The sequence below is a fragment of the Lynx rufus genome, unplaced genomic scaffold (assembly GCF_022079265.1).
Source record: "Lynx rufus isolate CCGP_SWC_20201006 ecotype Redwood Valley unplaced genomic scaffold, mLynRuf1.p SCAF_9, whole genome shotgun sequence".
NCBI classification, from domain to species: Eukaryota; Metazoa; Chordata; class Mammalia; order Carnivora; family Felidae; genus Lynx; species Lynx rufus.
Window position 1 is genome coordinate 112,207,757 of NW_025814897.1, and position 26,256 is coordinate 112,234,012.

General features: G+C 60.3%; 1 protein-coding gene across 1 annotated transcript; it reads right to left on the bottom strand.

The window, feature by feature from the left end:
• Positions 1–1,749: 1,749 nt before the first annotated feature.
• FGF19 (fibroblast growth factor 19) lies at positions 1,750–5,585 on the bottom strand. The gene is made up of 3 exons (XM_047072103.1): positions 5,345–5,585; positions 4,882–4,985; positions 1,750–2,064 (listed from the first exon to the last, which is right to left on the bottom strand). Exons 1-3 carry the CDS (start codon positions 5,583–5,585, stop codon positions 1,750–1,752), a joined length of 660 nt encoding a protein of 219 aa, XP_046928059.1.
• Positions 5,586–26,256: the final 20,671 nt, after the last annotated feature.

The window sequence follows — 26,256 nt, forward strand, 5'->3', positions numbered from 1 at the left end:
GTGAGACACAGTCAGGCCACTGCTAGTTGGTGCTTGTTTCAGGCATCTGAACACACACACACACACACACACACACACACACTCCTACGCCGTGGCTGCCCTGTGTAGGAGGCTGGCACCAGGCAGGAAGGGAAGCCGGCTCCAACCAGCCTCCACCTCTGGGCTTAACCTAATCCATTGTTCAACCCACCCGAGCCTCAGCTTAGGGGACGGTGACAATGCCCCAGGAGCTCCCGTACCAAGTGGAGTTTTAAACGTAGCCCGCGCACGAAGCGTGTCCTCTGAGCCCAGCGCCGGGATCGCTTCCCTTCCTGGCCCCCCGCTCTTCCTCACAGACACCCAGGTGGCTAACGAAATGTAACTTCTGGTACAAATTGTGCTTTAATGTAGAAAACAAAACTCACGTACATCATAAATACAACTTGGGGGGGCGGTATAAATAAAGTAAGAAAATAAAGAGATGTACATATCAAACAAAATAAATTACTCATAAATACCGCGTGGGAAACTAAGTGCTGGGGAAAAGGCCCCCTCTCCCCGGCTGCTTCCGCAAGTGACTGGCCGAGATCCGGGGCTGCGAGTCCAACCTCCTCTGGCTCTTTGAATGAAATGTGCCGGTCTGCCTAAGGAGGGAGGCCGTCGAGTCCCGTGGCACGTCGAGTCCCGTGGCACGGCAAGACGTGGTGCCGGCACGGGGCTGGGGAAACGGAAGCAGCCCCAGAAGATGGTGTGGGCTCCTCTCTGGTCCGTACCCACGGCACTTAAGGGGGCAGAGAACGCCAGAGCCACTGCATCGTGTGTGGGAGCGGGAAGGGGGTAGGCCTGTGGGTTTCCGTCCCGAGGGGCGCTCGTGGGAAACCCACGTGACCCAAGCAGACGGGATCCCGTGGAAACCCGCATCGTCACGGCAAGGGCTGCCGGCACTGTCCTCGCGTCCCGTCCCTCTGAGCAGGTGGCCAGGTGGCCGTGCACTTGGGGGAACCAGTCTGAGCCCCGGCACGCGGTGGGTTCGTGCAGGGCGCTGGCCGTCCGGGGGGCAGCAAGTGACTTCCCAGTGTGCCCTGGGCAGATTGCCAAGGAGTCTGGTGACGGTGATCTGTCCCAGAACCAGCCGTAGTCGGGAGTTCTCAAGATTTACCCAGGCTGGAGGCGGCCTGTGGGCTCTCCCTGTTCCTGAAGCCTGGCGGGCCGTCGGTGGGTTCTGTCCTGGGTGGGGTGGGGGGGGGGGGCGGTTGGGGAGAGTCAATGAACCTCCTTGGAGTTGCCACCTTCCATCAATTCTCCTGTGGTGGAGTCCAATTTTCCCAAGGTTTCACAAAGCTGATCACCCGTACATGAGTTCTAAATGGCGTCTTTTCTTCCGGCTGCCCCCCCCCCCTGCTGGAGACGACGGAGAACTGCAGGAAATCTCAGCTTGGCGGTAAGTACCTTCCCAAAGGTAGTGAGCTCCCGGGTCCGTGGAGATATTCAAGCAGTATCAGGGCCCCAGAGCCAATCATCCAGCAATGGTGAAGGTGCTGGGTGCGGGAGGGCTTACAATTTCACGATCATGCAAGTCTATCCGCTAAGAGCTGGTACAGCCAATGTAAAACTCTGTTTACGTACAAGTTCTCTACGTTTCTTCCTAAAGCTAAAAGGAACAGGGTGGTACTTGTAGAAGCACAGCCGGAACCCAGTTTGCAAACACGCCAGGTCTGGGGTCCTGGCCTCTACAGGCGGGGGAGGGAGGGAGGGAGGCCAGAGCCTCAGTTACTTTTGGAAGCTGGGACTCTTCACTAACCCCATTTTGGTGGCAATCCCAAAAGGGTCCATGCTGTCTGTTTCCAGGGGTGAAGAAAACCTCTCCGACTCCACGTGGTCCTGGAGGTCCCTGGGCTCTGCTGGGCTGCCGGGCAGCATGGGCAAGAAATGGGACAGGGGCAAAAACCCTCTGCCCTTGTACAGCTGCCTCTGTATGGCACTACTCAAAGAGACGGGGAGACGGTGCTTCTCGGACCGGTACACGTTGTAGCCGTCGGGGCGGATCTCCTCTTGGAAGGCACAGTCCCCAGCAGAGTACTGAAGCTGGGGAGAAAAGAGACAGCCGTGAGCACCCGTGGGTGCCCCCTGGGGGTGCCACCCCCAGAAGGAGCAGGGAAACCGGACACAGGCGAGCACTTGTGGTGCATACTCCCACTTGGGTCTGCGTGATGGTCGTGTGTATCTATCTGCACGTAGAGTTAGAGGTTATATAAAGCACGAAGGTGTCTAAAGTCCATGATTATGTATGCAAATATATACTTGTATTATTAAGGTATGCATTATACTAATGACTATACACAGTGACCGTATACTAGTATATAAATGTGAAAAATCAGGGGGCGCCTGGGTGGCTCTGTCGGTGAAGCGTCCGACTTCGGCTCAGGTCGTGATCTCACGGCTCGTGAGTTCGAGCCCCGCGTCGGGCTGCCAGCTCGGAGTCTGGAGCCCGCTTCGGACTCTGTGTCTCCCTCCCCTCAAAATAATAAACACTAAAAAAATTAAAAAAAAAATAAATGTGAACAATTATAACAGTAAATGTTAAATATAGAACATATCATATATACTTTATAAATTTATACATATAGATGTTTCATATACCTTTATAACTTTTCGACACACATAGACTCCAGGAATACGTGTCACGTATATACTCAATATCTGTACATACGTTACATGGGTCTTTGGATCTCTCTCTAAATCACGTCACTTAAACTTGGTCTTGTTCTGATATGCACAAAATCGGAGGTGCGATATGTATACTGGGCCCCTCACCCTTTACGTTAAATGCACAACTATTAACATCAAAAGGTTCCTGGCATCCACCGGCACTTTGGGAGACACTGCTAAAGTGGGTGTGCTGTCCCAATCCAACCTGGGGCCCAGATTAAAGCATCTACTCCCCATTGAGGCCTGAGTAACAGCGGCGACCCAGAGGCCTTTTTGTCTGATGCCCTGGTAGGAAACATCAGGGCTCCCTCATTCAGAGGCGGAGGGCCTTCCAGGCAGCCTGCCAGGATTATCAGGATAAAGGCAGCCCCCTCCCCCCTGGCCCAAGACGGAGCCTGCACCCAGCGGGTGGCCGGAAATGCCACCGGAAGGGCAGAAAGCAGCCCCCGGGGTCCCAGAACACTGGTAGCTGAGAGGCAGCGGTGGGCCAAGTCCTGTGCCAAGCTGGGGAAGGTCATTACCCCGTGGGGGACGCGGAGGACAGCCCCAGGCGGGGAGCCAGGAGGGCTGGGCGGTAAACAACCCCGGGAGGCACCCAGTCTCCTTCGTGCCCAAGCCTACAAAGGTCGCTGAACTGCAGGTGAGTGAGTGCGGTGCTGATAAGGCGCTGATAAGGCTCAAGTCTAATGAAGCAACAGGTCCTGGCCCCCCCTGACCCGTGCACTGGGACAGAGCCACCAGACGTCGGGGAAATGCGAACCGATAAATAAACAAGGGAAGGAAAAGCGAACGCTGCTGGGTCTTTGGGCGGAACTCGCGCCCCGCGCTCTACTCCGCACAGAAAATGAAGTGACTTCAAGTTTCTTGGAGAAAGCGGAATTTGTCTTAAAAAATAAAAATAAAACAAGGGATCAAGAGGCAGAACGGGATTTTCGGTTAAGGGGCATCCCTCCCCCACCCCCCCATCCCCCGAGCTTGGACTGAATGGTGGGTGGACCCATCTGCACCCCCGGGTCCTCAGGCCACTACTCCCCGCCACCCCCGCCCCCAACTGTTGCAATAACAAAAGTGGCAACTGCGGGTTTGGAGTGGGTGTCAGCTTTCAGCAAGCGACCACCTCCCTTCTTTCCCTCCACTCTCGTCCTTTCCCGCAGGACTCCGCCATAAAACCTGTAGCAGGCAGTCCGGGTGTAGATGGAATACACTGGCCTCGGGGCCACAAAACAAGGCGGACCCCGGAAAGATTCGCGCTGCGGGGGAGGCCCGGCCTCTGCATCTTTTCTGGGGGGCGGGGGCATCCCGGGAGGCGCGGCCTCCCCGCCCCCCTCCGCCCCGCTCCAGCGTCCGAGGCCCCGGCCCAGCGGGGCTGCATTGAGGCCCAGCGCCCGGCCGGGACCTCACACAGCCTCTTCTGTGCGCCCGGGGGCGCGGGAGGGGCGCGGGCTCCCTTTGAACTCCCCCGCCTTTGTTCCCAGAGACCAGGACCCAGCAAACGCACACTTCCTGCCCCGAGACCTCGATGGTCACCTGGGCCTTCCCAGCCCGTTCCCCCCAGCGCCCTCCCCCCAAAGCCTCTGCAGTACAGGTGAGCCCACACCGGGGCCAACACGCCACTGGAACGGATTCCAAGGCGTCCGCCGAAACCACACTGGTAGCAGATAAAAACTAATTAGCTGAAAACCTTCCCAATCCCAGATGTGATTTTTTTTATTCCTGCCTCATTTGAAGATTGGCTTTTTAAAAAAAGATCCAAGTTGTGAATATCCTTTCTCGTTCCTTCCTTTTATTTTTCGGCGTAGGGAAGGAAACGGAGGCGAGGACCACCCACGCGCAGGCCGAGACTGCAAAGGCCCGAGGTGGGTTTCACTGTTTAATATCAAAGCAAGCCGGGTCCCGCGTTTCCTCTGTCCTACTGGGCCGGCCTGCGGCTCAATTGGAAATGCAAAGGCAGCTCTCATCCGCCCTGTGGCCACTAGCCAGGACCGTAAACCTCCGTGGAAAAGAATTCGCACTTTCCATTAATCTGGCCCTTTGCCGTCTTCCCTTCCGAGCTCCGTGCCGGACCCGGCGGCCAGAGCGAGGAAACCCTGGATTCGATTCAGCGCGCACCGCCCCCCTCTCCCAGCAAGGCTCCGCCTGGGGACCGGTGCAGGTCCCGCGCCCCAGCGCGTATCCCCGGGGGGAGACACTTACCAGCCCTTGCATCCTGCCGTCGGCGCCCATGCAGAGGTACCGGACGCTGTGCACGCCCTTGATGGCCACGGTCCGCAGAGCGACGGCCCTGATCTCCACCAAACCTGAGCGTGAGGGAAGCAGAAGGCTGTAGCCGGGACCCTCTGGGCCCACAGCACGTGGATGCGGTCGGCGCACGGGCCCACGCCCTCCCCGCTCCACCTCCGCGTGCAGGCTGGGACCCTGGGGAGGGAATGGAGCACCCAGGTTCCTGGGAGCGGGGGGGGGGGGGTGTGCGGGAACCGAAGGTGGCGAGTGAAGGATAACGCGTGGCTGCGCTGGGTCCACGCGCCGGCGCCCTCGTCCCCCAACTCCCCGCGCCGTCAGGGACCCCCGGCAGGGAGCAAAACGCAGAGGTGCCACGATGTAGGGTCCCCGCAGGACGTAAAGGGAAGAAGGGGCACCGGGGCGGATGGGCACTCACTGTGCGCGCTCTGGCTCCGCGCGCAGTCAACCCCCCCGTCGGCTCGGATGCGCAGGAAGCAGCTGGAGAGGCCGTGGGGGCCGGCGGTGTACAGGTGCCGCAGGCGGATGGGCTCACCCCAGCCGTAGTGCACGTGAGGCCCCGCGTCCGAGAAGGCTAGGGGGCGCCCGGCTGCTGCCAGCCAGAGACCGGCTAGGACCAGGGCGCGGGTTACCGCGCACTGGCTCGGCGCGCTCCGCATGGCACCTCCCTCGGGCTCGGGGCGCAGTTCTGGCGGCGAGGGTGCGGGAGGCTAGGCGGTAGCAGGGCTGTGCGTGCCGAGACGGGGTGCGTCCCTCGAGCAACGGTGCGCTCCGGGCGCCTGGGCGCTCAGCGCTCCCGCTCCGACGGCGCGGTGGCTCCAGGCCAGCGACCTTATATAGCGCGTCTTACCCGCCCGGCGGGTGGGTGCCCGCGACTCCCGAGCATTTCTTATCAGGATTGCATCAGCCCTCCGCCCCCCGCACACACCCACTCACACCCCGCCTCCTGCCCCAGCCCCTCCCCGGACCCCGCCCGGGTGACCCCGCCCAGGCCTCCCGGACCTGGGGGAGGAGTAGCCCCGCTTCACCGGAGGGTTCGGGGGAGCTCCTCCTCGCAGCGCGATGGCGGGGCCGGGGGCCAGGTCGCTCTTGGCTGGGCGAGTTTGGTTTTATAAAGCAATAAAGGAGACCCCCCCGGCCCCGCCCCCGGGCCCCCGGCTCCCCCGGGGAACGCGCTCGTCTCGGGGCGCTAGCAGGAGCGGGGAGCCCGAACCCCGTGACCAGCTGAGTTTTGCATCCCTCGCTCCCGGTCTGGAGCAGCCTCGCCTGGGCTGTGGAGCGCTCTCCCCTTAAAAGCCTGCTCTCCGCTCCCTCCCGCGACGGTCCTAGCCGTCATATCTCCAGATGTAAAGCTGTCCATTAGAATTTCCCCCTGCAGCTCGGACTAGCTCACGTTTTCCTGGTTTTATGTTCTCGCGATCCCTGCCCCCCTCCCGCCCCCTTTTACCCCGGTAAATTGCCCCCCGACGGGGGGCCGGGCTCGAGTCCCGGGAGGAACAATGGGGGAGTGGCGCGCGGCGAGCGCTAGATGGCGCTTCGGGCCCGGTTTCGGCCTCTGGGCCGGCCTGGGCCGGCGGCGGCGGTGCCCCGAGCTGAAGCGGTCGCCGCGGAGGCGCCTCCGCGGGGGCCTGCCAGCTGCGGGCGGGGAAACTCGGGCTTCCCGGCTCGGGCCAGGCGCCGCGCAGGGAGGCCCCTCTGCGTTTGGGGTGCCTTTTGTCCTTGATCCGGTCCTCGGGTCCCTGAGCTCTTCTCCGGTGCCAGGGCGCGCCGTCTTGGGGGGCCAGGGGAGAACAACGCGGTCGGAGGAAGGCGAGGGGGGAGAACAGCGGTGAGGGGCGCTGCTGGGACGGGGGCGGGCACCAGAAGGGGAAATTGGGGCCACTTGGTTAAGTGGTTCCTGCAAACTGCAGACTTTCTCTAACGATGCTTGCAGAAAGGACAACAGCGTCCAGAGAATGCCACGGCGGGAAGGAGAGGGTGCTCTTGGGGACCCTCCCACACATGCTTCCCGGTTTCCTCTCCAAACCCCCACGCTCCTGGGTGTGGGGCCCCAAGACGTCAGTTTTGGGGAGAGGCCGGGCTGTCTCAGCACCAAGGCAATGGGCGGGCAAACGATAGAGACACGGGGAGGCAAAGCCATGCCAGGCTTAATGAATTTCAAGGAGTAAAGGCCATGTTCAATCCCCAATGACTGGCGTTAATGACGGCGCGCGCAGAAAATGTCACCAGGAGAGGCTTTGCAAGAAGACATCATCTCAAAGGCTCTCTAGACCAGGACCCCCACGCTGCGTGCCTCGGTTCAGAAAGCCACGGCTTCTGTTAAATCTAATTACTTCCCCCCTGTGGCTTTAAATCGACAGCGGCCCCTATGAAACTTAATTGCCCTCCCCTGCAGCTTTCGTTTTAAAGATCCTGGATAAATGCGGGGCAGAGAGGAGGACGGCAGAGGCTGCGTTGGCGGGGGGGGGGGGTGCCCCCCAAATTGGTCTGGGGGGGTACCAGCTTCTGGCTTCACCCCCCACTCCTCTGCTGCCCCTCCTAGGGCCACGGTGGGAAGACCGGCCACAGTGATCGCGGAGTTCAGGAAGGCGGTCGAGGCATCAGCTTCCTATGTCCAGGCCCTGCTCGAAGCACAGTGCGGGCGTTCTCGGCTTAACCCCCTCTAAGAGCGTCCACGGTATTCTGTCCCCGCCTCCTGGAACAGATAGGAGACGAGAGCCTCAGAAAAGTGGCAGGCATCCGGTGAGTAGTGGACCTGGAATTGGAACCCAGGCCATCAAGCTTGTAAATCCGGGCCAGGCCTGGTCTCTGAGAGGTGCTGTGGCCTCCGAGCGGGGGCGTGGGCTCCAGGGTGGGACCCTCTTCGCCACAGATCCGTGCCCGGCCACTCCCTGGACTGGTCAGGGACCTGCTGGGTCTGTTGCCTCCTCGTGGCCGCTCTGAGCTTTGTCCCGGGGTCACCTGGGAGAGTGGACATAAAGTACCGGGGACGTGGTTCGTGAAGAGTGGCGGCCATCCACCAAGTCTCTGCTGTGCGCCACGCAGTTCATCGGAAAGTTTGCGTGACGAACCCACGCTGCATCTGGGGAAACTGAGGCTTGTCCAGACAGGCCGCAAGTGTTTGCACCCAGGTGGGCTGGGCGGGAGCCCCGGCAGGTCTGCGGGTACCCCTGGTGTTCTGGTGGGAGGAAGCCAAGAGGGGCAGAGGGAAGGCGGTGCTGGCCAGCAGGGGGCGCTGCGGCCAACGCTCCAGGTGAGAGCTGCCGGGAGAAGGTGAGGTCCCCCTGTTGGGGACACCACGCAGCCCCCAATATGCTGGGATGGGATGATGCGGATTCTTCTGGTGGTGACTGAACCAGGTGACCCACCCCGGCTGAGATTTCATTTGCCGAGAGGAGGGGCATTTGGAGCAAGAATCTAGGCGTCCTCGCTGCGGTGCCCAGGCCGCCCGGGGCCCCAGGGGTCTCAGGCCCAGGTGACCAGCAGAGCTTGGCTTGTGATGTTAACTGGGATCGTTTCAACTGCCCTAAACGCTTTTTCTGGGGCCGCCCTTGACTTGGCTTGTCCGAACTGCTCCTGTGGCAAATGAGAGATTTTCGTTGTTTCTAAACGCACGTCCCAACGGCCAAGAAAAATCTTGTTCTCGTCCACTTCCAGTCTTTACACTATGAAAATAGCTGTTTTTCTTTTCACTTTATGGGTAGAAATTTACGTTACAATGTCAAACATGCCTTCTTAAGTACATAAGTACCTCCTCATGCCCCTCCCAAATCCCCTGCCCCCTCCCCGCTGTTGAGTTCTTTGTAATTACAGAAACTTCTGGGTGGTGGTAAAAAATCTTCCTTAGAAAGTAAAAGCTGCCTTAACAAACCCGGGACAGGAAGGGCTGTGAATACTTGGGTTGGGGGAAGCCACTGGTTCCTGGCCGAGCCAAGACTGGAACTCAGGGACACCTGAGACAGTTCAATACTTTTGTTAGAATATGCTAGAACACGCATCATCCCCCCCACCCCAAAGCATTCTGCATCATCGAGACCCGTTTTTCCCCTACTTCGATCGTTATTCCAAAAAAGGGGTACCTCCCAGCCCCTTTTTGGGAGATTGGCAGAGGCCATTATCAGAGTGGAAAAGGGAAGCCTTCTTTGAGCCTCAGTTTCCTTATTTGTAAAACGGCGAAAGGAACGCTGTAAGCTCCAAATGAGTTAATGTGAGGACTGGCAAAGATATCGTTAGCGAAGGAGAGATAAATACCTATGTAGAGACTGCTTAGCATATGCGGGTGCAGAATAGAAGGGGTAGCTGTCATTTATTTAAAGGCTGCTCTCTGGCTCTCTTTGCCTCACGTTTAATGCTTATTTTAAAATGTAGTGGCCACACCGGGGGAAAAAACCAGTCTAATCTATGGTGACAAAAAGCTGATCGGTAGTTGCCTGAGGCAGGAGATGGGGGTTGGGATTGACCAGAAAGGGGCAGGAGGAAGCTTTCTGGGATGATGGGAATGTCCTTTTTCTGGACCGGGGTGGTAACAGACAATGAGATCCGTCAAAATTCACTGAATGGTGCCCTTAAAAGTAGGGTGTGTTTTAAGTTATGCCTCAGTGAAGTGGAGTTTGGATATTTTCTGCAAAAGTAGCACTCGTTTGTGGTTGCAAATTTGAAAAGTACAGAAAAACACACCAGGGACAAGTCTGAAACCTAGCGTATCATGAGCGCATTATGAGCTGCTTCTATTTGGGTGAATGTCTTCCTCAGACTTTTAAAAAGTATATATTTATCTTAAAAAAAAAAAAGAAAGAAAGAAAAAAAAACCAGGGGCTCCTGGGTGGCTCAGTCGGTTGAGCATCCGACTTCGGCTCAGGTCACGATCTCGCGGTCTGTGAGTTCGAGCCCCGCGTCGGGCTCTGTGCTGACAGCTCAGAGCCTGGAGCCTGCTTCGGATTCTGTGTCTCCCTCTCTCTCTGCCCCTCCCCTGCTCATGCTCTGTCTCTCTCTGTCTCAAAAATAAATAAAAACATTAAAAAAAATTTTTTTAAAGAAACAGCATTTGAATTATATCCTCCTTTCCCCCTCTTCTTGTGAATGTCTCCCAGGGCATTAAACCTCTCTTACAGCCCCCTTCGACACTGCTGTGTCCACACCTAAAGGAAGGCACAACCTCCCCCAGTCTGAGACTGTGTTGAAGTCACAGCCACAGCAAATACCACAGGTCCTGGGACGGGAAGCCTCTTTTGTCGCCGATTCAGACCCCCCACGCCACCCCCAGGGCCCGAGACCCACCCACTGGCCCAGCTCCCCTGTCGGGCAGGACCTGGGTGTGGTTGGGCCTTCCTTTCTCATCTGTGATACAGGAGCCGGCACTCTTTCCTGGGACCCAGGAACTCTGGCCAACGTGGCTGCAAAGCTGATTTCTGTCCGTGGATTCTATTCGTCAAAGCGGACAGGTGCTCAATGGAAAATGTTTGGACCTGTCGGCGTATCGATATCTGAGGAACGCGAGAACGTGGTAAATGTCACCGAGTGAAAGAAGACAAAAAATAGCTTCCTGAGAAAACTTGAACTGCGCTAACAGTGATGCCTCCAAAAAATATAGCATTAAAATGCGGATACCGGAGAGCCCCGGAGCCGCTGAGTGGAAGCCCTCCTGACGCAGTGGGCCCCCTGGCCGGCAGGACCGCAAGAGGCCACCCCACCCCCGCTCCGGCTCAGTCGGCCCCGCTCCTGACACAGCCCCTCGGTGACTTGAGCAGAAGCTGACGTGTCGTTGGGGGTCAAGATATAGTGCACGAATCACTTAAAGGAACCAGGAGGCGTCGATGCGGCTATGAATGCATTGGCCTCTCTGTTTGTCTATCCTTTCCTTGCGCATTCTGTCCGTCCTTCCTTCCACCCTTCCCTGGCTTCCCTCCCCGTACTGATTGTTCGTTGATCTGCCAACACTTTCCGGGCACTCCTGATGGGTCAGACCTCAGGCATCAGACCTTTCCTTGCCCCATGTCACCCCAGAGGCAGGGCTCCTAACCCAGCCGGAGGGCGTGTGCTTGGGGCACCCAGTGATGCAAGCAGGGGGGCCCCATGTGGGTGAAGGTTGACATTTCTGTTGCAGGACTGTTGGGGCCAGCGGGAGTAGCGCGAACAGGAACTTTCTCCAGAAGTCCCCAGCAGTGTACCCATCCCGGAGACTGTCCCCTGCACCCTAAGTACATTTCAGGAACTGTTTCGGACACTGCCCTACCCACCCTCATTTTCCCCTTGACCTTGGGAACGCTGGAAGGCCTCTTGGAGAGGCGTCCGTGAGAGAAAGAAACCCACCGGGGCAGGAGGAGGACGGGCAGCGACTTTCACCTGGGACCAGAGCCAGTCCGCCTGCCTCGCTGACCTAGAAGTCCTCACCTCCGGGGAGGGGTCTGCTTCGCAAAGCCATTTCTCACAGAGTTCCTGCGGTAGCACCAGGAGTCAGCTGTTGACCCATCTGGCAGGTGAAACACCGAGGCGCGCGAAGCCAGGCTCCGAGAGAGAGAAGCCCCGAGTGAGATCCCACCCCCCACCCAAGGACAGCACTTCTGCGCACTTGGCCCTTTCCCCCAGGCCTGGGAGGAGACCCTGGAGCAGGACAGATATTCCCGGAGGCTAGGGGCACTGAAGCGCGATGCCTGGTCACGTGATTCATTCAAGGGTTGGATGGGACCTTTAAGACAATTTCTTAGAAGCCCCAGATCAGCAAATGAACAGAATAAGAACCAGAGACGAGGAAAGATTTGCCCAAAGACGTTCGGTGTGTGGGCAGCAGAGAAGGGACCAGAAACACACTCTATCACCGCAACGTCCCTTCCCTCCCGGAGCACACCCAGACTCCAGTGTGACATTTCATTTGTAATAAAGTCTTTTTTAAAAAGAAAAACCCCACGTGCTGATGGCTCCTTCTTTTTTTTTTAATTTTTTTTTTTCTTCAACGTTTTTTTTTTATTTATTTTTGGGACAGAGAGAGACAGAGCATGAACGGGGGAGGGGCAGAGAGAGAGGGAGACACAGAATCGGAAACAGGCTCCAGGCTCCGAGCCATCAGCCCAGAGCCCGACGCGGGGCTCGAACTCACGGACCGCGAGATCGTGACCTGGCTGAAGTCGGACGCTTCACCGACTGCGCCACCCAGGCGCCCTGATGGCTCCTTCTTAAAAACACCTGCTTGGAATGGGGCGCCTGGGTGGCTCAGTCGGTGAAGCGTCCGACTTCAGCCAGGTCACGATCTCGCGGTCCGTGAGTTCAAGCCCCACGTCGGGCTCTGTGCTGACGGCTCGGAGCCTGGAGCCTGCTTCCGATTCTGTGTCTCCCTCTCTCTCTGCCCCTCCCATGTTCATGCTCTGTCTCCCTCTGTCTCAAAAGTAAATAAAAACATAAAAATAAATAAATATTACACTTTAAAATGGTTGACCCTGGGGGCACCTGGCTGGCTCATTCGGTGGAGTGTGTGACTCTTGGCCTCAGGGTTGTGAGTTCGAGCTCCGCATTGAGTGTAGAGGTTACTTAAAATGTTATTTAAAAAATCTTAAAATGGATAAGTAAATGAAACGGCTCACACTGTGTTACGTGACTTTCCCCTCAATTTTTGAAAAGTAACCGGGAAGTAAGTTGCCATAAAGGGCACCACTGAGACCCCTGGGGACCTTTGGATGCGGACTCTCATTGGTTAGTTAGCACCTGCGTGGTTAGGTGTCCTGGGTCGGGCGCTCGCATCCTGGTTATGTACAGCGTCCTTGCGTTCCAGAGCCCCGTGCCAGAGTCCTCTCGCGTAGTCCTGGTCACGACTCGCGTTCCGACGGTTCAGGAAAATAAACGCGTGTGTACGAGGCAGTGAGAATGCCACTGTGGCGGGAAGGGCCGTGATACAGGCGAAAGGGGGACGGGCGTTCTTTACACTGCTCTAGAAACTTCTCTGGAGGTGTGGACTTTCTCAAAATAAAAAAAAAAAAAAACGGAGGGGGAACCCACCCCACCTGCCTGGTACCAGTTTGTGGCAGGCCTTGCTTGGGTCGCGGTTTGCAGCCCACGCACCCGGTTCCCAGCCACCGTCCCCGGGGGGGCTCTACAAGAGTGCCATGAATGCGTGTGGCCACTGTCATACGTCCCATTTTCCAGAGCAGGAAACCAAGGCTTGGGAAGCCACGGGGCCCACCCACAGCGGCAGCACCAAGTGGGGTGTGGAGAAGAAGTGTGGCTATTTTGGGTCCTTGGGGGCATGTCTCCTAGATAAACGGGAGTCGTGTTGCGTCCCTGATGTCACAGGCAGAGGACATATTTTCCGAGGCAGCCATTCCCTGGAGAATGACCCCAAAGTCTTGTCATTCCCTCAGGAACCCTCTCTCCACCCCACCCCATCCTACTTTGTGCAGGGTGACTCAGTCTTCTGTCACTTGGTTATAAGTAATGCCTTTTTTTTTTTCCTCTTCTTCTTTAATGGGAAATGATTTGGGGGGTCTTACTCTGTACTGGGAATTCAGCACCTTGTTTGAAGTGGTTTCTCTCGTGTGAGACCTCAGAAGCAAATCTGCACCCAGGTCCCAGGCAACAGCCCTTTTAGGGAGAAAAGAGACCTTGAGAAGCCCAGTTCCAGAGCATTCTGCACGGTCCGATTACCGGTGACCGGCGCCACCAGACCCTGTGCGTGTGCACGCGCGCGAACCCTCCCGGGCGTGGGCCTGAGCGTGAGCAGATGCCCGAGTGCGTGCCCGTGGATGAGCGTGCCTGCCCGAGTGTGTGTTCGTGAGCGCGCGGGTGACCTGACGCCCGCGGTCTGTTCGGCGGGCGCCGTGGCTGGGGCCGTGGAGGTCTCGGTCACGGCCGTCGCCCCTCAGCCCAGCACAGCCCTGGCGTGTAGTTGCATGATAAACATGGGTTAAGGAAGGAGGGGAGAAGGAAGGGAGGAAGGACAGGAGAGCGGTGGCTTCGGCCTCCTGGGCTTCCGGGCCTGCCTTCCCAGCAGGTCAGCGGACAACAGAGGTATTTCTGTTTTGAGGCATTTAAACAGATGCTCGGGGCTCAGTTCCGGCTAGGGTTTCTGGCCGCACATACCACAGACGAAGGGGGCCGGAGATTCCTTCCAGAGGCTCCTGCCGTGTGCCTTGGGACAAGCACTTGACCCGGTTTCCCCATCTAGGAAATGGGACGAGACCCTGCAGAGGGCTGTGTGAGGAGAGGCTTAGCAAAGGCTCGAGGGTCCCCCGAGGCGGGCTGGGCTCCTCGCCAGGCACCTCTGGGGGGGGGGGCAGGAGCCCCAACCCAGACCCCTCGTGCTTCAGCTGTGACAAGAAGGGACCTCTTCCCGAGGCCTTGCCCAGGGCCGGTCTGGACTCAGACGCCGCCAGCCCTTGCCTCCGGGTCCCCCCCGGGGTTGTTCCAGCCTCACCCATCATTCCCGGGCTGACCCGTCAACTCTCGGGTGACACCCCTCCCCCTGACCCCCTTGTTTCTGGTCTGATTCCTGTTTCCCCACCGTCTATAGAATGCAGTGTGTGTGCAAGGGCCTGACCCAGCCCCACTCTCCAGACGGGGAGACTGAGGCCCGGGGACAGTCAGCCAGACAGCCCTCACCAACAGAGATCAGAGGGGCCCCCAACCCACGCCCCTCCTCCGGCTCTACCCCCTTTCTCTTCTTCTTTCCAACCCCCCCCATGTCCCCTTTTGTCCACACACCTGCCTCCATTCTCCTTTCCCACAAATATCCACCCGTAAGCCCTGTTCAAGTCTCGACGGCACCCCCGTGTTAATTCGGACCCGTGGACCCTTGGTATCTCATGTCGAGGTTTCCGGGCCCCACCTACGGACAGTTCTCAACACCTTCTCCAAGAGGCTCATGACCCCGGGAGGCCAGGAATCAGCCCTCTGGAGGGACCGGGTCCTCGGAGCCCAAGCCTGGCCTTGGAGGCGGTCAGGCATCGTGCCCTCCACGCACAGGCCTCTCCTCACCAGGCACAGCTCATCACCAGCCTCACTAAGTGCCTGGTGGTCCTTGGACAGGAATGCCGGCACCTGGCCCTGGCAGTGGCCGCTCCGTGGCCCCAGGAAGGTGGCCGTACCTCGATCTCCAAGCAGAGCCATGGGCTCACTCCCCACGGTCAATGGCTAGGGGCAGACACGAACTCGAGGTCTGCCCTGCCCCTGGCTGGTCACGGCTCAGCAGGCTGGGCCGGCCTGCGTCCCCGAGGGTGTCAGTAATGGGGGGGGCAGGGTGTGGCCCTCAGACACCGGCCCGGCAGTGATGCGACCACGTCACCGGCGTAGAAAGCCTGGCCCTCGTGGGCGAAACTTCCGCTCTCATCATCAGCGTCTCAGTCCCATGATTTTGTTTGTGTTAAGGGTTCCTTCCGGAGGCCTCCTCACAAGACAGTTGGAGTCATGTTATCCGTCTGTCTTGCACTCGGGACCAGTGACCCGGAATGTGCTTATGTGATGTCCCCGGCGAGGGGTGGCCAGCTCCGACTCCTCTGTCCCTTACTGGTGTGGAGTCTGGTGCCAGGCGGGGTGGGGGGGGGGTGGGCCACAGCTGAGGCACCTCACACAGCCCCTGAGCGGGCCCCAGGACCACCCGTGCCCCAGGCATCTCTACGACCTGCCTCCCACCAGCTCACGTGGGACGCTCCCGAGGGGTAGGGACATGGCGTTCGGTGCTCTTTAACTCGAAATGGCCCAGCCCACCGACAGTCAGCATCTGCGAGAACACCGGTGGCCATTCCCTGGGCACCTACTCTGTGCCAGGCTCTGTTTCACCTGGAGTCTCACACCTACCGGGAGGGCCGTGGGGACTCCCGCCCACGGCCGCACAGCCCGCAAGCACGGGGGCTGGGATTCCAGGTCAGAACCCGCGGACCCCTGCGTTAGCGTCCTGGGGCTGTGGGAACAAAGGCCCCCTCCCTGGGCAGCAGAAACAGCGGAAACCGATTCGGTCTTCGCTCCGGAGGCCGGAACTCCCAGATGAGAATGGAGACAGGGCTGATCCTCCCAGATGCTCTGAGGGGCAGGGTCCTTCCTGTAACTCCAGCTGCTGGGGCTCCAGGTGTCCCCGGGCTTGTGGCCGCAGCCCTCTGCTCCGTCCCACGCACCCCTCCCCCTCCCGCCCCGCCACCTGCGTCTCACATCTCCCACTCCTGGCTCCTTCCTTACAGGGACACTTGTCACTGGATTTAGGGCCCCCCCTCCCGGATAATCCAGGATGATCTCATCTTGGGTCCTTCACTTGAGTACATGTGCAAAGACCCTTTGTCCAAATAAGGTCACATTCGCAGGATTCAGGGGGACCCACCTACTGGGGACACGTTGCAGGCTCCATCGGTCGATGCTTGTCCCACTACAGCACGCCGAGCCCCAGCTGAGGTGGCTCCTTCGCCCCGGGAGAGGGGTGGTCCCGGAGAGGCCTCCAGCAGAGACAGGGGAACACGCTCATGGGTAGGGGCGTGGTGGGGGGCGTGATGGGAGTCCTCGGGGCGGAAGCCAGCCGGCAGAGAGCTAAGCAGGCCCAGACGCCCCTGAGGCTGGCCCGGGATGCTCCTCCTGGCAGGGGGCAGGGATGCTTCCAGACGGTTTGTGTGGAACCTGGGCCTTGGTTTCCCCTCGCAGGCAAGGCCGAGGGAGGGAATTCGTGGGTCTGAAGCGGATTGGAAAAGGCAAGGGCTCAGGGAACCGGTCAGACGAATGGGGGTACGTGCAAACACTGGGCCCCCACCTCATTGCCACCGTACAAGGCCACACGAAGAAAATGGCACCAAACTAAATACACAGTAGAATTTGACTGTGTGAGAGCAAGAAAAGAACCCCAAAACATGCCCCGAGGTACAGTTTTAGAAAGCGATAGAATTCGCCTATTTCGTTTCTGATTTTTGTACCCCTCTGCTCTTCCTTATTTCGTTTTGAGAGAGAGATCGAGCACGAGTGGAGGAGGGGCACAGAGAGAGGCAGACACAGAACCCGGAGCAGGCTCCGGGCTCCGAGCTGTCCGCGCAGAGCCCGACGCGGGGCTCGAACCCACGAACCGCGAGATCGCGACCTGAGCCGAAGTCGGAGCCCCCCAGGCGCCCCTGACATGGATTCCTTTTATAGTCACAACACAGAAGTCACTCGATCTGTCAACAATACTGTTTAGATATTCCCTCGGGGCCGCTGGACAAAGGACTCCTGTGGCACGGCTGAGCGACTCCAACCGGTCACTGAAACGCCACGTCAACGGCGAGTGACCACATACGGGGACGTCCGTGCGGCTCCAGTGGTCAAAGGTGCGCAGACAGCACTGTCTCACGGGTCCCCGGGTGTCCCCTTCCTCCCAAACAAAACCCGAGAGGCCGGCACAATGGCCTTCCACTCAGGCTTCTCCAGCCGGAACCGTCCCCACGTTTTACCCCGGGGCGGGGGGGGGGGGGTCAGGGGACCTGTCCTCGCCCGGCTGCCTGAGGCTGTGACCCCCGCGCAGAGCCAGGCTCCCCGGGCCACGTTGCGCTACCCAAGAAGGCTTTTAACTTCTTCAAATGCTTTCGCGGCTCCCAACGGTGCCTTCTCCAAAGGGCTCCGTGAAATTCTCAGAGGCCCGTCAAAGCAGCGAGTCCCTTGTGGGCGCTTTGATTTACAGGACAGATGTTTGCCAGCTCACACTTGGAGGGACTGACGGAGGCGGGGGTGGAATTAAATAAGAATAGGGGTGTCAGCTCCCAAAAGGTGGCATATCTCTGCCCTAATTCCTTGACGCCCAGTATGGTTCAGAGGTCGGGGTTGTTAATGGACAGGGAACAAATTGGGGGCTGCACCTGTGATCCTTCCAGGCGGAGGGAGGGGGAGCCCCTTACGGCTCAGGGGCGGGCTCACTCCGTGTGCTCCTGGGTCTGATATTGACCTGCAGCGTGAGGCTCCCTGGACCCCGAGCCTCGGTTTCCCCTACGGTACAACAGGGCTGCGCTCAAGGGTAACCGAGGCGAGATGTGGAAGTCTCCGGCCCCGTGCTTGGCACACAACAGACGCCGGAACTTTCCAGTCGTGCCTCCCGGCCACCCAACCCGGCCACTGGGGAGCAAATCACGGCCCCCCTTGGGGGCTTCCGTCGTGATACGGACACTTTTAGGAGGGGGCGGGGGCCGTACTGGAAAGACACCCGGGCCTCGGGAGGTTCTGTCCATCAAAACCGCTTCTCTCTCGGTCCCTGGGGCTCAGGGACCCTGGCGCAAGGCCGCGGTGCGCGGCGAGGTGACGCGAGATGGGCAGCCTGCCTCGATAGCTCGGGGCCCGGGCAGAGGGGTGCGCTGGGGAAGGAAGCCGGAGAGAGAGGACCTTTGCCGAGGCCGGGGTAGCCGAGGGCTCCCCAGGAGGAGCGGTGGCACCCCGCCTCGACCGTGTGGTCCTGCCCCGGCTCTCCCACCTGTCAAGCAAGTGGAGGGGGGCAGGCAGCAAGGGGCGACGGGGCCGCGTCGTCAGGGATGACGCACCGAGGGCCTGCCTCGAACCGGGAGCAAAGTGGTGAGCCGAGTGCGCTGTTTTCCAGAACCTCTCTCTCTGTGCCTGGGCCCTGGGCAGCCAGGGACCCGAAACACGGCCCCTCAGGGCAGAAATGTACGCGGGAGGGCCTCGAGCTCAGCGTGAGCACAAGCCCGGCATGGCAGGAGGGGAGAGGAGGGCGTCGGGGGTGCGGTGGGGGTTCACGGCACTTAGTAAAACCAGGCTCCACGACAGCGCCTATGTGCCCACGGCGCCAGGAGCCGACGGTAAAGAAGCGAATAAAGTGAATCGCGAAAGTAGCCCCCTCGCTTCTCAGCGGTCTCCTTGCTGACAGGCCGGGCTGTAGGCTGTCTGTCTCCTTTCTGGAATGTTCTCTGCGCCCATAAGCGTTCACAGGAAAGCCTTTCGGTTGTACCTCTGTGTGGGCATGCACTGCTCCCACCGCTGCCGGTCTTGATTTGTTTTCATGTGTCTTCATTTTTGGGACAGAGACAGAGACAGAGCGTGAGCAGGGGAGGGGCAGAGAGGGAGGGAGACGCAGAATCCGAAGCGGGCTCCGGGCTCCGAGCCGTCAGCCCAGAGCCTGACGCGGGGCTCGAACTCACGAATGGTGGCGTCGTGACCTGAGCTGAGCCGAGGTCGGACGCCTAACCGACGGAGCCACCCAGGCCCCGTGTTCCTGCAGCAAAATGCTGGCTCCGTGTGGTATCATCTGGTAAAGCTGAAGCTCTCCGTGAGCTGTGAGCCCCAATTTCACTCCCGACCCATCCAGCCCGAGCAGCCACATTCCCGCAGCCGCCGCCTGAAACAGCCCACGTGCGTGTGCAGGGGCACGGACACGCGGACTGGGGCACGTTCGCACCGTTCGCACATTATACCGCCAAGGGAAGTGGGTGAACTACAAGGTCATGGGGCCGCCTGCCGACAGCTCACGAACGTGGAGAGGGAGGAGGCAAGACACAGGCAGACAACGACTTTCTTTCAGAAGCTCTCGGGGGGCGCCTGGGGGGCTCCGTCGGTTAAGCGTCCGACTCAGGTCCGTGAATTCGAGCCCCGCATCGGGCTCTGTGCTGACAGTGCTCTCTCTCTCTCTCTCTGTCCCTCACCCACTCATGCCGTCTCTGTCTCTCTCAAAATACATAAATAGACTTAAAAAACTAAAATAAAGAATCCCTTAGGGGCGCCTGGGTGGCTCAGTCGGTTGAGCTTGAGCGTCCGACTTCGGCTCAGGTCACGATCTCACGGTTCGTGAGTTCGACCCCACATCGGGCTCTGTGCCGACGGCTCGGAGCCCGGAGCCTGCTTCGGGTTCTGTGTCTCCCTCTCTCTCTGCCCCTCCCCCGCTTGTGCTCTGTCTCTCTGTCTCTCAAAAATAAACATTAAAAAAAATTTTTTTAAATAAAGAATCCTTTAAAAGAGAGACAGAGAGAGAGAGAGAGAGAGAGAGAGGCTTGTCCGAATGGAAGCAAGGAAATGATTTGCCAAAGTCCGAAAAGTCCAGGATGCCGAGTAGGGGCGGGGGGGGGGGGCTGGGCGGGGGGGGGGGGGCTGGGCGGGAGGGAGGGTTCTGGACCCCAGAGCCGCTCTGCCTCTTCCGCTGCGAAAGTATTCGTGGGCCTGCCCTGTCTTGCGTGCACTGTTGGGTGCGTATGCTATTTCCCACAATGCAAGGAGGCAGAGACTTGGGCGGGCGGGGGGGCTGCGGAGGGCACCTCGGGAAGGTGAGATTGCGGGCAATTCCCACTTGCGTGCTGATAAAGTGTCGAGTGCTTGACATCTGTCAACCAATTTTGAAAAGCAGCTCTGGTTACCCCCTTTCCACACCTAAGGAGCCTGAGGCACAGAGAAGTTGAGGGTGTTACCTGGAGGGGTGGGGTTCACGCTCCTGTCCTTCTGGAGAGCCGTGGGCGTGGGCCGGGGGGGGGGGGTGTTGCTTCGAAAATGACCATAGGTGACTTCTGTCAACACCACCAGAAAAGCAGCGCAGGAGGGCTGGGGCTCCCGGTGGCAGGACCTGGCCTTCCCCGCCTGCCCCCCGACCTGGGGGACAAATGGAAAGGCCACCGGGCCTCGGGCTGTCCCCGGGGGCTACAAGCGGGTTGTAAAGCACTTTGGGAGACCCCGTTTACACCAGGGCAGAGAATTGCCCCCTTGAGGTGGTTCGTGACCCCATAAATTGCCCTGAGGTGGGAGGCAGCTGGGAGGCCCGGGGACAAGGGGACAATGCTGGCCGCTTCGTGGGGGGCCGTTACCCTTCAGAGGTGCGGCATTCCACAGGGCTATGGCCTTGGGGCTCCCGGGGGAGGACCTGGAACAAAGGTGGGGAGGACCTGGCCAGGGCAATGGGGGGGGGGTGCTGCACGACGCCGAGGGGGCACGCGGGGGACCAGGCGCCCTGTGTGGGGTGGGGCCCCCCTTTCTGGGGCCTCAGGCTGACGCTCCTCAGGCCCACAGCGAAGGGGGCTTCGGTTTCAGAGCACACACATCAGACAGGCCACATCAATGCCTTGCAGGTGTGGATAAGCCAACGGGGAGCGTTGGCGCGGCCGTGGGTTCTGTGAATGTCTGAGAGGCTGAGGTAAGCCAGCAGGTACCCGCTAATACCTGCTCGGCCTGCCTGTTGGGCGACCAGATTATCCAGCCCCGTCCCGATGCCACAGGCAGCCACAGCGGCCAAGTTCACGCTACAGGGCACCTACTGTGTGCCGCGTCCTCGCCGTCCTGGCATTTCAGGGATGGAGGGAGCTGCGAAATGCGTGTTTCCCAGGGGGGAAACTGAGGCCCAGAGAGCAAGCCTGGCTCCCCTGAGGCCGTATCTGTGTTGTAGCCGGGCAGGGCACGGGACCCAAGGCCCTCTAGGAGGGCCTACCAACAGCTAGCTGGCCCCCGGCCTCTCAGGCATCCGTGTGCAACTGGAAAAGGTCCCCCTCGCTCTGGGCAGACGCAGCCTTGCAGCCTCGGAGGGCAGGCCAGACTTGAGCCGGGAGGAGCCCTTGTGCAGGGCACAACCCGCACAGCTGTACAAGGCAGACCTGCCCGTGCCCGTGCCCAAGGACCCTTCAGAGCAGCACTACAGAATCACGGTCGTGGGGTCACCCTCGGTGTGGGGACCAGGAGGCCGGCTTGCACACTGTGCACATACACCCAGGAGCAAGTGAGAGACAGGTGGAACCGGCAGCCACGGCACCTGCCTCCTGCCGGCTCAGCCGAACAGCCACGAAGCCACGGTGACCCCGGCTGGGGTGGGTCTGTACCGGTTTCTGTACTCCGGGAGCCAACAAGGAAATGGTGCCCAGCAGGTGCCCACAGAGGGAAGTTCTAGAAGCTCCAGGCACGTGAGGGCCCTCTCTCTGCGCACTACCGGGTGGGTCCTTCTTCGCCATTTCTGCTGAGCGCTTCGGCTCTGAATCGCCAGGGTCAGGTTTAAGAGCTGAAGGTCAGAGGCTACCCAGGCACCCGTGCCAGGACACAGGGCTGACCTTTGTGTGACCAAGTCGAAAGATCCGGGGACCCCAAGGAGGGGCTCCAGACCTCTGGCCGCCATCTGAAATGCTGCTTGGGGGGCTGATCCTCACCGTCCCTAAATTAGGGGCCAAATGGCCAATTAAGGGGCCGTTTGAGAGTCAGAGAAGCAGAAGATGAACAGAGGAGACAGATGAGGCCGTCGGGCTGGTCACGGGGTTCGGCGGGGGGAGGGCGGCGCCTCCTCTCCTGGCATCGGGGGGCCCGGAGGCCTGTCATGCCCCTTCCTGTGGCCGCAGAGGGCAACCGGGGCCCCGGCGGCAACGTTCCCTGGGGCTCAAGGCGCCCCAAGTGCTGCAGGCGCCTTGCTTTCCGATCTCCGCGGCTCTGAATCGCCTGAACCCTCGCCCGGCGCCCTCAGCGACCCCCCAGCCCGCCCGGGGCTCGGCTGGTCGGCGACCAAGCGAAGGCTGCCCTCACGGAGCTTCAACTGCAGCGTGAGGCTGTGTGCACGTGCACACGGGTGTGCGGGTGTGCGTGTGGGTGTGTGAGGCGGTGTGTGATGTGCATGAGTGTGGGCAAGAGCGTGTTCACGTGTGAACGTGCGTGCACACGTGTGGCGGATCCAGAAAAAACGAACAGCAAATACACACAACAAGTGAAACACACGGACGGTGTCACCCCCCAAACTTAGTGGCTTCAAGCAACCATACTGTCGCTGGACATCCTGCGCCCAGGAACGGGGGACCCGGCCGGCGTGTGCCCGTGTGGCTGCTGGGCTCCCCAAGGCGGCTTCCGTGCCCAGGAGCCCGGGGCCTCCCGGGGCCCTCGGCTGTCCCCACGGCAAGGCCTCCTCCCACCTGGCTCGGAGCTGTCACCTCCGAAGGGCACTGTGTGGGCATCCGGGGACCCAAGGGCGTCGTTCCCTCCACGCCGTGGGTCTCGGGGCCCAGAAGACAGCCCCAAGGAGGGGATCCACAGGGAGACGGACCGATGGACACTGAGGCTCTGACGGCAGTGGGACGAGGAGGGTCTATCAGGCTGGGCGCTGAGAAGGGGCAGCACACGGGCTCGGGGTTCTGGGGAGGCGCTGGCCTGGGCCGGGCGGGTCCACAGAGTACGGGAGGGAGGTGCGCAGGCCCCAGCGGGGGTGGGGGGGTGCTGAAAAAGTGCTGGTGGAGGAGTGGGGTCAAGGGGCCAGTTGGTGTTTATCCCGGGACCTCAGAGCAGGTCTGCCGCTCATGGGGACAGACCAGGAGAAAGGGGGGCTGGAGCACGACTTGGAGCCCAGGGCTGTGCCCGTGAGCCTCCTGGAAAACACTGCATCTGCAAACGGGGCCCCCAGTCCATCTCTACGCTGAGAGAGGATGCCCCAGTCCGTGCTTAAATGACAGCCGGCCAGTAGCCGCCGCCTGTACCCCCGCATGCGGACTTGGCACACACAGAGCCCCAGAGGAACTTGCCCCTCTTCCATTAGTGTAACAGGTGCCCCCACATCCGCCTTGCTGATGGCGGGCTTGCGGCTCAAGGTCAGCACGGCCTGGCTGCTGGAGGGGGGGGAAGGCGGCCCAGGGCCCACCCCATCTGTGCCTGTGATCAGCCCATGTCCCAAAGGCTTGGGGACCAGCCAAGCGCCCCCCTCCCCAACCCTGGCCTTCTTCCTGAGCCTTTAGTGGCTTTGTGGCCTTGGAATCTGATCAGTGGCTCTGTGATTGAAAGTGATCTGTTTTCCGGGTTAATTTGATTATATCCTTCGGGTGGGGGTGGGGGTTCCTACCTGCCCCCCCAGGCCACTTACCCATTACCACAATTACCATAAAGACTCTCTTCAAAGGGCAGGACCCTCCCCCGGGGGACCAGCCCATTAGGACAGGGCTGAGCCCCTGGGGCAGCAATAAACTTGCTGATGTTAAGTGGTGGTTGGAGCCTCAGACACAGGTGACCGGCCGCTGCAGACGCCTCGGTGGCTTATGGGGCAAGACGCCTACAGATTGGGAACCCCGGGTCTCTGGGGGGCTTTCCGCCCGGCCGCCACCACCGGACCCCGGAGGCTGCACCCGGGATTTGGCAGATGACGGACCACTATTAGGCCCCCAAAGTGGGCGGGCCCTTTGAAACTGTCTCCTGAATCTTCTCGGCAACACAGCAGACAGGGGGACGCTGTGCCCACTTCACGGAGGAGGGAGCGGAGGCCCCGAGAGGCGGGAGGGCCTGCCCAGGTGTCCCCCCCCCCCCAGAAGAGGAAGGGGAGGACAACCCGACGGAGAGCTGGGCCCTCCAAGAGACGGGATGCGGATCTCCAGCGTGCACCTGTGTTTTCAGCCTCCGCGCGGGGCTTCTCCGGAGGCGGATCAGGCCCATGGCTCGCTGGCCAGATCTGACAGTCTGGGCTCCAAGGGAAACGGGGAGCGGAGCGTGCGAAGAGTCTGGAGCAGCTGGGCCTCCGTTAGCCAGACATCTCGGGGGCGGCCCGCGTCCCCAGGGCGACAGCCACGGCAGCACAGCCACGGCGGGCATCCGAGCGCTCGGAGAAACCGTGACCTTGCTGGAGGGCAGCTGGTGCCCAGGCCGTGCCAGCCGGCCCCCGACCTCCGCACGGCTCAGAGGCGTCGGGGTGCCGACGTCCCTCCCGGGCGGACCTTCTGAGACATTCTGCGGGAATGTGCAGCCCTGACATTCGGAAGCCCGATGCTTAACGGAACCGACATCAAAAATCCGTTAGGGAAACGGGATGAACGGAAAGCTGGGCCCCTTCCTCCCCCAGCACCCCAGAGTCCACACTGCAAACAGCTCGGCTGTTTGGGGAGCGCCGGGAGAAGAATAAAGACCTTTTCACAGGCAGGCGGGCTGCAAAACCAGTGAGGGAATGCAGACCAGTGACCTTTTGCAGAAGAAATTCTCCCTTCTCCGCCCCAGGTTCCGCTGGCCTTCCCTGGGGCTTTTCCAGGGGCTTCCTCGGAGCGACTTCCTTTTCCTCCAAATGGACTGTCGGTGAAGGAAAGGCCTCTGTCTGGGGACGCCCTCGCTGGCCTGTGTGCCGGGGACCCTCTGGGGTCTCCCCCCTTGAGTGTGAGATGTGCCAGGAGTGAGTTGGGCGGGAGAGGCTCTCTGTCCAACCCAGACCTGGTTCTGCAGCTCACCATCCTGTGCCCACCCGGGAGTGTTCGCAGGGAGGGGTGCAGACGAACTTGGCAATGGGATGGGGAGGGGTCAAATGTACTTAGGGGCGGCATCCGCAGTAGGGCGAAATCACGGTTTCTCTGATTTCTTAACCAAGTGTTTTGGGGTGTTTATGGAACGGCTAGGGTTTCGGCGAGCTTCCCCCCCGACCAGTCACCCCCCGGGCCCCCATTTTCTCGTTCCCCATTCTGCAGCCTGGGAGGGGCTCAGTGGGCACAGCTCATTTCCACTCCCCGTGGTGGGCGGGGCCCCTCCCATGGGCGCCTCTCCCCAGGGCCCCTGCTGGAACATTCTGGACGGCTTCACCTCCACAGCAGGTGCCCCTGCTGGGCTATAGCTGTGCGGGCTGGGGGTTGCCGGGGCACCTCTGTCTCACCGCAGGGTCCTCCCAGCGGGACAGCCGAGCCTCTTGGCGTGGTGGCTCGGGTCGCCAAGAGAAGGCTAGCGGAAGCTGGCGGGCCCCTCGAGGCCTGGGCCTGGAACTGGCCCCCGGTCACTTCTGCCACATGCTCTTGGTCTAAGCAAGCCCAGGCCAGCCCAGAGTCAAGGGAGGGGCTGCAGCAGATCTTTTGTCGTTTGGGACTTGCTTCCAAGAACCTTCTAGTCTCACGGCTGAGGGCTTATGCTTTTGCCAGCTCTACTGCCCCGTGCCTCCCGCTCCCCGATGCTGGGGAGGCCCCAAGGGCATGCCCCCCACTGCATGGCGCAGGGGTTAGCAGGAGGCTTCTGTGCAGGAGCCCCCGAATGCCGCTTCCTGGCCGCAGCTCGAAGGTCCAAAGGCCAGAAGAAAGTGGGGCTTCGGAGAATCCGCTCCTCCGGGCAGGGCTGCAGGACACAGAAGCAGGCAGGCGGCGGGGGGGGGGGGGGCCATCCCAGCGTCACCCGTTTTCTGAACGGTGGGTTGGGTCCTTGCCTCAGGCTCTGCACTGAGCAGCCTTCGGTTCAGTTCTGTCCTTTAAACGTTTCCAAAATGAGCACGAGTCAAGTCAGAAGTTTGCGTCTGCCTCACGGAACTGTCTGAGCCCCGAGGGACCCCTAGAGGCCTGGCTGCTTCTACCTCGTCGCCCCACCACCCGCCCATTCCCCAGACATTCCGTCCTCACCTGTGCACTACGAGACGGTGCAGCCACAGGAGCGCAGGTCAAGCCACAGGAGGCGCAAACAACAGCGAGCTCGCGGCGAGGACACAACGCGCGGCTTCTCCCCGCTCTCGCCGTGGCC